The sequence below is a fragment of the Falco cherrug genome, chromosome 1, assembly GCF_023634085.1.
Source record: "Falco cherrug isolate bFalChe1 chromosome 1, bFalChe1.pri, whole genome shotgun sequence".
In the NCBI taxonomy this organism is placed as follows: Eukaryota; Metazoa; Chordata; class Aves; order Falconiformes; family Falconidae; genus Falco; species Falco cherrug.
The window spans coordinates 90,980,367-90,992,864 of NC_073697.1; the positions used below are offsets into that span (position 1 = coordinate 90,980,367).

Here is a 12,498-nt window from a genome sequence, read left to right on the forward strand (position 1 = left end):
TTTTCCCAGTGATATGAGTAAGGCAAGATGCTGGCTAAATTGCTTATCAAAAGCAGATGGTCTAGAGACATGACAGTTTCAACAAATTTTTTTTAAAGGTCTCCTTCCCCTGATTTCAGAGGGTGCTATAGCTTGACAGCACGATTTGTTGTAAGGTAAAATGTGGTCTCTCCACCACACTTCGCTGTATTGCTGGACGGTCCTCATAGGCATGTCCATGGTTTGCAGTGGTTCTGGAAAGAAGTCCCAGTGCCTGCACACACAAGTCAACATCCACATAAAGATCAAAAATGGTAGTTTAATGCTCAGAGGTTGTTTGGGACTAACATATATGTCCAGACAACATGTTACAAGAAGCTTCCTTGTGGGTTCTCCACAGCACTAAGACAGCAGAGTCTCTGCAAATCCTAACCACTATGAACTCTTCTCAAGTGGAGTCACACCAGAAGGAGCTGGTGGGACCCTGTACTGGCCTGAGAGACTGGTCAGATGGGTTAGGCTTCCCCAGCTTGGTGTGAGGTATGGGAGGCATTTACAGATCACAGTTCTTGCTGGAACAGTGCGTCACCAAATGCTTTATATGGGACTGTTTGACTAGCACAGTCAATCCCTACGGAGCAGGGCTGGTGACATTCAACAAACCTAATTTCAGATCATGCTCTCTGCTTTCCTACAGCAGAAATGAACACATTGCTCTTTCCCAACTACTCTTAGAAAAAGAAAAAAAAGAGCAACTGAAAATTTTTAAGTGCAGTGTGCCCAGTGGAGAAATAGTAGCCTGACAGTAATGCAGGCAGTGCCTTTCTAAAACAAACTGTTATTTCTCAGTATGGTTACACAGCTGCCTAACATTGCCTCTGTTTCCAACATTTCTGGGTTATTCAGTAGAAAAAAGGACTGCAGAAATAATAAAGGAGACCTTTGAACAACACTATTAAACTTTTCCAAAAGAACTGTTGTTTTCTGGCTAGATCATGGACTCAGCCTTTCCAACCAGCAGACTAAATGTTCACAGCAACCTTTTTCCACCCAGACTTAAACATCACTTTCAGGGAAGGAGATCACAGTTAACAGTCAATGGCCAGATAAGGCTCCAAGCTCAGTTCTACTTAACTGAAGAAAAAATCCTCCCAAGCATCTTCCAACATTTAGCCATACTTCATCCTTCCTGAGGAAACAGTAAACCTGAATCCCAAGGGAAAACTATAAAGTGGAAGTAGTTCAATGTCCAAAATTTTCATCCTGTATCCATTGCACAGTAATTTGAAGTTTTTTATATACATCAACAAAATATCTCATGACAGTAAAAAACATCCCTGTTTTACAAATGGAACAATGCCAAATGAACCAGGGTCTCCAGCTTTTCCTCTTTACAGTCTTACTGCTAAATCAGTCCTTCTGTACATTTTATATATTTCAGTGTTCAAATATACTGATAGGTCTTTGCTTAGAAGCCTCTATCATAGTATACTGAGGTGAACTGTCTTTTTTACCAAATTCCAGCTGCAGAAAACATTGGGGTTTGGGTGGGGTTTGGTTTTTTTTGTTTTTGTTGTTGGGGTTTTTTTTGAGGCCTTAAACCCAAATACCTCCATAGTTTCAGGTTTTCAAGTTCTGGACCAGAACTCTGCACCTGGTGCTTATCATTAAGAAAGATGCCGTATTTTTTGATTCTATGTTGCAGTTAGAATTGAACAGAAGGTACAAAGAATCCTAAATGGGGTGAGATGTAAGAGAAGAGCCACCTTGGTTGTTACTGATCTTCAGATAATCCTTTCTAATCTTATTTGGTTGGCTCCTAGGAAGCCTCTTATTAAAAACAGAGAATGTTTATGCGAGTATGACATTTTGTCCTGGACTCAGAACAAGGAATAAAGTAACTCAGAATAAGGAATAAAGAAATAGTGTGATGGCAGTGAATAAACTACTATTAACCAACAGAAAATTTGAATTAAAATGCAGATTAAGTTAATGACTAAAACAGGTACTGCAGATGGCTAAGCAGTACTAAGGAATGCAGGACTACTACAGTTTCAAGGACTGGAAGAAGAAAGAACCCCAACACAGCTGTACCATGAAGGTTTACTGGCAGGTTTTAGGAAGTAGCAATTATACTTCGGGTTTTAGATTTTTTGGTATCTCCTAGCTGCTGTTTGGGTGATTATGTTCTTTATCTAGTGGAGCTTGTAGATAGAAGGAATTTGTATGGGCATGTATAAGCATTAAACTTACTTAAGCATGAAAAGAAATGAAAAATATTTAGGAGGCTGCTTAAGGCTGCTTACTGATACCTGCCATTTAGCGATTCAAAAATGAGTATTTGGATCAAATTCTTTGTCAACATTATGCAAAGGAAATTGTTGTAATAAGCCATCATAAAGACAGTTGTTCTTAGCTCTGAAGTAAGTTCCTCTATTGACAGCATTACAAGAATGTTCATAAATTCCATTAAAGGCAGTGCTGGGTAATGACAAACTAAAACCCCTTCACCCAGGAGACAGAAACTAAGCTTACTTGAGGGCCCTTAAGTTCCAGTTGATTCAGTAGGAGCCTAGCATAGGTATTATTAATTTATGAGTTTGAATTAGGTAAGTGCAGTTTACTAGTTTTCACACATATTAAATATTCACACAGTTATACTAAGTCAGGGAGCTAATATATTATTTAACTGAATACTGTAGTCAAGGAGTTGCAAGATTAATTTTGATGGTGGTTTCTCATGGAAGGCACAGTAGTGGGTGGACTTACAAAGAACTAGTCTGAAAATTATTTCTTTTCCATGAGAAAAAGGTAAGAGTAAATATCTGCGCATGGCACAAATGTTTAATCAGGAAGTCTATTGGTTCTTTAACTCTCTGCCATAAATAAGTGAGAAGATTCAGAAATCAAAGGTTAAATTCTTATTGGCTTGATTTTTTTCTGACTTGCATATATTTGCATTACATTGCACTTCAATAATTAATTTAGACCTTTCCCTAAGTCTGTTCATATCACTGTCATTATTTATTCTAGCATATAACCAGTTAGGGCACAACAGGGGCATGTCTCATTTTCCCTGCTTTTTAAGTGGACAAAGTTTAATATGTGGCATATTAAATAGCAGAATGTGTAATGGCTAGAAGGATGCATGTTCCTCCCTTCCTTAAACATGGTGGATCAGGACTCTTTTTGCTGTCATTTCTGTGGGTATTACTGAGTCAGCAGTGTCTGTGGGGCTGATGCATTATTCTTCCACTGGGATTAGTGTACACTGATGCTGTAGTAAGTATTGTGAGAGAAAGGCCTTTCTTAGTTGAAACATAACTTGCAATTTTACCCCTGCAGCTGTACACTCTTACTTTTCACTGTGGACTATAACTGTGGGCTGTGGCTTTGCAAACATCAAAGGTCTGTGATGAGCTGTTAACTTTGGTAAATAATTCATGGTAAATAAATACGTAAACAGGGAAATGTTCAGATAAAAATGAAAGTTTCCTTCACAGTGAGATTTTTTTTTTTCATTCACTGATAACCTCCTGAAGTACTATCATAACTTGAAGCCAATAAATAAGTTAACTGGGCAAATCTGCTAGCATTTAAACACATGAAGATGACTGTTTGTTTTTCGTGATCTATCCTTTTTCATTCTATCTCCTGGCTTCTGACCTGTCCGATTTAGTCACATACCAACCTTAAAGGATCTGTTATGCCAGCTTAGACAGCAATGGGCATCAGCTCAGTGCTGTGGGTGACCTGTGTTGTGCCGTGAGGAGCCCTTGTTTTATCTCCGTGTTCCATTTCCTTGCAAATGAGTACATGTTCTTGGAAGTTCTGCTTCTGACTGACAAGACAGTCTGTTATAGCAGTCCCTCTGTAGCACTGAAATGGCATGATTTATCGTGCCTCACTTTAGCCACCTGAAAACAGTATCACAGCTCAGGCAAGTCAAATTTCTTTTAGAATCCACATGGAGAAGAACGTACCCAAAGTGAGCTTGCATGCCTTAGGATTAAAAGTTAGGAGAGATGAATCCCAGGCAGAAATTTTGCTTAAGTAATTTCTACAGCACATTTTTGAGTCAGTTACCATGCTAAAAAGTGTTCTTAGCAGCTGCCTTCTGCAGCATGCCTGAAAAGCTAGAAAATTTAGGCTGAATAGAAGCAGTTGCAGAGGCTAAAAGCCCTTGGAAAAAGAACGTTCAAGCCTCTCCTCTAACAAAGGAGTCTAGCATGCACGTCCTACATGTCACCACTACCTTTCTTCTTGGGCCAGGTAGCTATTCCTCAGGTAGACTTGTCCCTGGTTGCTATGGGCCTGGCTGAGATATAGGATGACTGGGTGCGGCCAGTACACTTGTGTGTTGGTTGACACCTGCTATTTGACATAGCAAAGGCCAAAAAGAATCACTGTAATAATCAGGGACTGGGACATGCTTTTTGACCAAAGAGAGATGCTATTCAGGGACATACCCAGCGATGCACATACTCTGCTGGGCTTAACTTAATTGCTGGTATTGACTTAATTGCTTTGACTCTGGTTCTCACCCTGCCCTCTTCCTTACACATTGGCAATAGTGAGACTTTTTTTTAAAAAAAGTCCCATGGACCTTAGTGTGTACTTATTGCCTGCCTGAACTCACACTTGGATTTGCTGCTCACAGTTAACAGTTATTAAAACTCTTAGATATACTTATGTAAGTTTGATTATGCTCTGCTCATGTTTTGCAAGGGATTGAAGTATTAGCATTTAGTTGAATGTATTTGGAATATGTTAAAATAGACTGATTATGTTTTGAAACTTTTCTACAGCTAAGTGTACTGTTTTTCAAATGTAAACCTTTATCTGCCAAGAATGTTACCTCACACTGAGGTCCCAGTGCTAGTTTCTGGTGGACAATATCATTTATATAATCCAATTAAAAACAACATTAATATAGCATTTATTTAAAATAATCATAAAGAAAACACATTTCTTTCTCTGTCACCGTGTGTGTAAAGCCTATACTACACTGAATCTAATTTTACCTGTTTTCTTCTATACATAGTTACTACTAGGAGGTTTAATGGCAGACACCTTCTATCTTTTTTTAAAAAAAACACCTGGGCACCTAATTTTTCAGATTTCCTGCTATGAGAATTTATTTCAGACATGGCTGTGCAATGCAGTGCTGTAAATTCAGCCTTTTAGAAATATTAATGAACATTTACTTTCTAGGAGCTCCTGAAAACATTTATAACAGACCATTCAGCCAACTTGAGTGGTATTTGTGTTACTGAAGAAATTGCAAACTAATATGTACTAGCAAATAACTGAAAACTGCTGTTTTAAATAATTTTCATAAAATTCAAATGTTTATGAAAGCATTTCAGAATTATTTGAAATTATTGTGTGGTCTATTAAGGCATTTAATTCAGACAGTGAATTTAATTAGATGTCACTCACCCCACAGGCAGTCTGGAATCTCTTCATAGACTTCTCTGGATCAGCTCCAGCTTCACACAACACAAACAAGAGCAAAACACAGGCATGAGTATGTGTATTGCTCTGTGGCTAGACTAGATCGGTTATGTTACTTACAAGTAGGGTAGGGCTTGAACCAAAAGGCTAAATGCACCCATTCTGACTCAGATCTGAACTTGTGGGATAAGCTGAATACTAATTGTTCCATACATAATTAATATACTTAGCAGTTTGCCACTGTGTAGCATCCCATAGGAACCATCTCTCCTTCTCTCACATGTATACACATGTACTTTTCTTTCATTAAGGATTCCCAACTGCAGTATTTACAACAGTCATCAAATCTGGATCTGACTGATCAACGTCACTCCAGCTTTATTTCAATGTAATCACAGTGGCCTAGAGTGCACTGGTGACCATGGCCCAGAACTCATTAAACTACTACGTCAGGAGATCACTTAATGGAAAAAAGCAACTGAGACACTATTTCTGAGATATGAAACCCATCAGGAAATAACCTGGATGTAGACATAACAGGACATGATTCTTTTTCCTAATTTATACATTACATTTATCACAATTCAAATAAACCTTCAAATATATAAACTCAGTGTTTACTCTTGTCCTGTGATGTCAAGTTGTGGTACAGACAAAACTACTGATTGGGTAGACACCAGCACATCAAACCAATAAGTATGCAAATATTCTATTTTGGGACAGAATTGCCATGCTATGCTCTATGGTTGTCAAAAATCCAGATGCAATACTATCACAGAAAAAAATGCTCCTTGGAGGGCTACTCAGAAAACTGAGCTTTCGCCATATACCGCTAGCCAGATGACTTCTCTTAGTCCCCTCTACAGCTAACAGTGAGAGAACTGTTTCTCCATAAACAGCCAGAATCCAGAGTAGCTACACTAACTTGTATGAGCATTGGTACTTCTGAATAAGGTGGAGGGCTTCTCATCCCCTTTAGCTGTAAAGAGGGCTGTAACTAGAGAAAGACTAGCTAGCAAATGTTTCTTGCCTATGATTGAGGAGTGTGATTGCCCATTGCTCATCCACACACAGTTTCCATACTAAATTATTGTTTTGTTTAATAATTCCAGTATTTTCTTTTTACATTTCATGAATGAGAAAATCTGATAATTCTCTTGTGGAACTTGGAGTGCTTTTAAAAAAACTCCTTGTTCACATCCTGGATTCTTCTAACAAGCCTGTAGTAATCAAGTCTATTTTTTTTCAAGAGCAAAAGCTTGCTCTTTCTTTGTCATTTTTGTCTCAGTCACTTAGATTATATGGGTCACAGTTCATCATCTTTTCCTACAACAAATGAGAACACAGTTGGACATTGTAATCTTCCCTCCATACTTATGCATTTCCCTTAGCTGCAACCTGCCCTACTTTGTAAACATGGTTTGAATAACCATAGATAGGAAACAGCCTCTTAAAGGCAAGTATTTGTTAGAATATTCTGAGAAATGTTCTAATAAACTCTCTGTGCAAGACAATTTTTATGACTGTTATAGTAATCTGGCAGTAGAAATAAATTAAGATGCCCCAGTTGTCAATCATGATGGGTTCTTTTAAAAATCCACTACAATTTATAGCACAATGACTAAATCCATCATATATAGCTGGGTATAATTTACAATGTAGCATACTAAAAATACAGCCACTTTAATAAAAAGCTATATAAATCACATTGAAAAGAAACAACCATTTGCCAGGGGAAAAAAAACCCCACCACCCAGACAGACATGTCAACAAAGAGAAAAGGCTCTTTTTTCAGCTTTTCCCTACTTTAGGGTCTCATCCTGCCCCTGTAAAGTGCACTGCAAAAGTCTAATCCAACAATGGAAAAATCAGAATCTTGAAAACTGACAGTGTTAATCAGGACTGATGCCATTGAAAAAACTGTAATTGTGTGGGGCTGATGCAGTAATCAGTCTAAAGCCTGCAAGTGATTTGTGTAGCTATAGCATGCCAGCTCCTTTGGAAGGCATATTCTGATGGGAAAGAGTTAGCTTTGAGGTTGCTGTGCTTTCTGCAAAAGCAAATTCTTTCCATTCTGGTAGAATACACCTTTTATTTCCCTTCTCAACTGCAGAATAATCTAGGATCTGCCTTTTATTCCTTAAGAGTGCCTGTCAGTATGGTAATAGCTACTTACCACAAACGGGAAGAAAAAGTCAACTATGGTGGCATCCTGAAAACATGGAACTCAGTGGCTGGTTCAATGGGACAAATGCTGCTGTTTCTCCAACTCTTCTGGTGCAGCAGAAAAAAAGCATTTCTTGCTTCTCACTGCTGAAAGGGCTCCTGAAAGAATATCCTTTCTGCTTCCTGAATAGATAAATACAACTTGAAACATGTTACAGTAACACTGATACGTTAGGCAGTTATCCAAGAGTCAGCTTTTCCATCTCTCTAATTTTGTCATGAAACACAAGCATTAGGTAGACCAAAATGCATCTACATCCCATCTTTGACATCGGCCAATAGCACATGATTAAGTACAAGAAACAGGGCAATTTCACAGTTTTTCAGGTCCCATTACGTCCTCCCCAGCTTCTTGTGACCAGCCGTTTATGACCTTTTCAGGGGGAGCTTAGACATTCATTTCTTCCATTCAGTAGTCAGTGAAATCAAGGAAGCCAAGGTTTTGCTCAAGAAAAACAAACACCCAATTACAGGGCTGCAAATCAGGAGAAGGGAAGATGTCTGTTCCAAAAATTGTTCTTTCAGCTTTGCTAGGTGATAAGCCTGGTAGGCTTGCTAATCTTCCCTGATACAGAGCCTGCTATTACTTTCAAAGGCGTGATTCAGTTCCAGCCGAAGTGGGAAAAATTAAGGTTCACTTCCGCTCATTGCACTCCAGGCACCAGATGAAGAACAGTCCTTTCTACATACATTTGGGGTCATTATTTCTGCTCTGATAATTCACAGCAGCTCTGATACTATTTTCCGTAAACCAGCCCTTAACAGTACTAAATCATTAAACCATTACTCAGGCATGCTTCCCAGTAAAATGCCCTTTGAAGGGGCCTCTGAACCTTTTAGCAGCCAGAAAGAGGAAATCAAGTCTTTGGAAGTCTATAGATAGAGAAGTAGGATGGGGACTTCAGCAAGAAGAATGGGTCTCTACAGAAACCACCCTGCCACTGAACAGCTCAAGGATTTGTCCAGATCAATGACCTCATGCCCTTGGTACAAGTCTAGTACTCGTCCTTCCTTGGAAGTTTCTTTTAAGAACATGAGAAGAAAACTCACAGGACGTGGGAAATTAAGGTTAGGGTAGCTGAGAATTCTTCCCAGCTGCATTCCTTCTGTCACATCTTTTTTTATCTTTGATCATTTCCTTTTGGTGGCTGGTCAGCTTTCCTACTGAAAAGTGTATTTTTATTTTGCATTGTGTAGGCTCACTGCATAGCGAAAAGTATTGCTACAAACTCTCAGTGCCTTGAATAAAAGGTCGATCTGCTGGTTACAAGATCAGCCACTGCACTTGTCATAACCTATTCTGATTTTACAGTAATCAATACTCAACAGGGTCAATAAGAACCTTTCCACTGACCTTAACAGGAGCTGGAGTCAGTCCCAAATATCCTGAGGTTTGTTAGCCTGAGCTTTTATCTTCTGCATTGCTACAACAGTGATATTTATTAAAACTTAGCAAAAAGAATTGCTGTTATTATTATATAAGGCCGAATATAATTGCTTCTCTCTAACATGCTGGCATGGTGCCATTAGTTTACAAGATAGCAGAACAGAGTGGTGATATATAAAGCTGAAATTCCAATTAGAAAGACATTCTGATTTCTGAATACCCCTACGATTGTAACATTTATTTACAATAAAAGAGTCTATCTCCAAGACAGACAGAGATGTTTATTTTATAAACCTTATTTATAAGATGCTACTTTTTATGGCCAATATAAAACACAGTGGGAGTACTGTTGTTGATATAATAAGATGACTGGCTTTTTTTCTACCACAGTAAAATCTTTCTTATGAAAAGAAAGTAGAGATGACAATTTCAGAACCGTTGTGAAGCAGAAGGGAAGAGTGAATGGTGAAAGAGACATTGTTTACTATTCATTACTGAGTTTTCCTGTAACCCTTGTCAGCCTTATACCCTAGCAATTCTCATGCAACAATAAGTTTCTGCCCTGCTGAAGACTAGTGATACCCAGGAAAATGTTCCTATTTTGGTTTCACAGAGGTGTAATCCACGGGAACACATCAGCCAGCAGGAAACAGGATCTAGATTCTCTCTAAGTTCAGTGTCTGAATCCCCCCAAACATCACTTCACTGCATGAAGCAAGTGACCAATCCAAGCCTGCACAGTTTGTTTTGGCTAATGGATTTTGTGAATGACAGGCCCATTAGTTGAAATTGTAAAGGACCAGAACAGAATGGGAAGGATGGGTGGACAGAACGCTAATCCAAGCAGCTCTAACACATGTTCTGTTGAAATTGAGCAAATTGCTTAGACTCTTGGTGCATCCATTTCCAATGTGTTCAACTGATTACTTTGAACCTACCTCACAAGGTTCTACTGAAGCAGTGAGTTGAAGACTGTGAGACTTTTCACAGAGTTATTTAGGAGAATCCAAGGTATCTGCAAGAAAAAAACCTAGAAGTTTAAAAAGTCCAAGTCGTCCTTTGAGTATGGACCTCTAACCTCTTTGTATTGTTTTAGTCCTTTAAATTGCTAGACAAAGACTTGAGTAGGGCTGAGGATCTTGCCGGAGTAAACAAAGTTTGTCAGGAAGCAGGAAAAGAGAAGCTGCTCTTTTGCTCCAGAGGAGCTTTTCTCCATCTCAATGTAAAAGAAGCAAAAAATTTTTCATTTGGCTGGTGGCGGAGGAGGAGAAAAGACTATCCATTTTCTTTTTAGAGGAGGAATCCTTTTTGTTGCTTGGTAGCAATAGAAGCAAGACAAACTACTGTCAAATGAAAACATAGGTAAGGTATTTCATAATCCCACAAAAACATTAGACATTCCTAAGATTCAGCACTGGAATCCTGCTTTGGGAGCTCAAAAAGCTGCTCAGACATTAGCTAATTATGTTTGGCACAATCATCTCATCTTACATGCAGACAGACACATTAGGTCGCATGCTTGGCTGGTCTAAAGTTTTGATTTCAGCAGCACGGCTCACGTACTCCAGCTTGGGAGAAGCCCCTTTGTAACCATTTCTTATATGTAAGGAAAACTCACAAACTTACATCTGCAGTTCCATGTAGTGAGGAATGACCAAGATTAAGGTTTCACCTTGTGTAACCACAGTTCAACCAGGAGCTCCCAAGCTCTAAATTAAGACTTCTTTTTACTTGCTACAGGGTAAACACAAAAGCATTGATGATAAAATTTGACTCAGATCATGGTGAAATGATCTCAAAAGAACAGCAGAATTGCTGTTCCTCAAAATCCATGGTTGACTGCAAGGAAGTTAAAATAAATGGAAGAAGACAGTGAACAGTAGAGTTGAGGTCTCACAGGTCAGAATGAGACCTCATCCTGCTCATCTGACAGAAGCCCTGCCACTGATTTCACGAGGCATTAGATCAGTCCTACAGAGTTTTGGGTGGATGTTTGCTACCAGATTTTGAGATGGAGGGAAAGAAAAGCATGAAAAGGGGAAAATATGGCTTCACCACCTGAACAAATGCTAACTTATCACCACCACATACAGAGTGAGAAAAATGGGAGCACAACAGAAATTTAAGAGCTTACTTTTCTCTAATGGCTGCAAGTCAAAGAAATCTGTTATTGGCTCTTCTCCTCAAAAATCATTTATCCCTTGATAATGAGGAGGGGACAATTTGGTCATTAATAATAACATATGACACGTCAGTGGTCACTGTACTCACATGGACCCTAAGCTGGCACTGTTTCCCCTCATTGCAGCTGAAGGATCAACAACATTTCTCCCTTGTGGGTCCTCTGGAAGCTTTGACAGGCAAGTAAGAAGCTCATTAAGATCATCAGCTTAGAAGGTCACTGTCACTGATTCCATTATCCAGCAATTGTGACCCACCATACACAGTTAAGCCCAGACAGGTTCACATAGGTCACGCATTTATCACTGTGAGTTCAGGGGTGTCATTAAGGTCTGTCAGCCAGTAGAGTAATGGCAAACATATACTAAGGTAATCAGGGGAAAAACACCTTCAGGTGAAAAGCTGGGACATGCATCTAAGGATGTTTGTTTATTCAATACTAATTTTAATAAGGCAAGAATTAATCCACAATCACAGAATAAACTCAATGCAAAAACAGAACATCTAAATTACAAAAAAAAATAAAGAAAAAAAAGATTGTCTTAAAGCTTACAACTACCCTGTGCTTGGGATATTTTTTTATAAGGAAGAGGTAAAATGAAGAGCAAATAGAGACCATGCTATTTAGTTATGGAAATCAGTATATCCATACTGATCAGATGCTTGTTACTCTACAGTTATTGCTTGAGGAATGTCTGAAGAAATTACCTGTCCTGTGATTAGAAACTCAGCCTTCATCCTACACAGATGAGATTGAAATTTGACAGTGGTTTCAGGACATCATGCAGGAAGGAGCAGTAGTATTTAGCTTTTATTTTCTATGGCTGACTGCAGTGGAGCCACTGCAGAGAGGCAAATTTGAGTTGTGCAAGAGTGGTCAGTGGGACTTCCTAAAGCAGACTCCTCCTTCCCTAGTCTTCCTTGAGGCAAATCTCAACAGGCAGTAGTTTTCTGCTTGAAGACAGTTGTAGCTGGAAAACCATCTCATCTGGCCATTTGATTAAAAGGTGGAAGACTGTCCACTGACAGGGGCTACTCTTGTCTGAAACCACTTGCTGAAATCCTCTTCCGGCATCTGCACAATACTTTCACGTACAAACTGAAACAGAAAAAGGTTATTTCCTGAGCTTTTGATTTATGTATATGAGAGGTAATGTGGGACAATGTGACCATTGTAACAACAGGAACAAATGTAATGGCTCCTGCAGACAGTTAGCAAAGTGCTTTATATCACCAAAACATTTTAAATGCAACTTTCAAAACACCTG

The 12,498-nt window shown here is 38.9% G+C and overlaps 1 protein-coding gene across 1 annotated transcript in view; it reads right to left on the bottom strand.

Annotated features, from left to right (window-relative positions):
• Window positions 1-11,941: 11,941 nt before the first annotated feature.
• Window positions 11,942-12,498, bottom strand: part of CCDC60 (coiled-coil domain containing 60) — a 37,902-nt gene continuing 37,345 nt past the window's right edge. Inside the window, 1 exon segment of the mRNA XM_055701527.1 lies at window positions 11,942-12,329. Within this exon segment, the coding sequence (XP_055557502.1) occupies window positions 12,231-12,329 (99 nt within the window). The 3' untranslated portion in view covers window positions 11,942-12,230.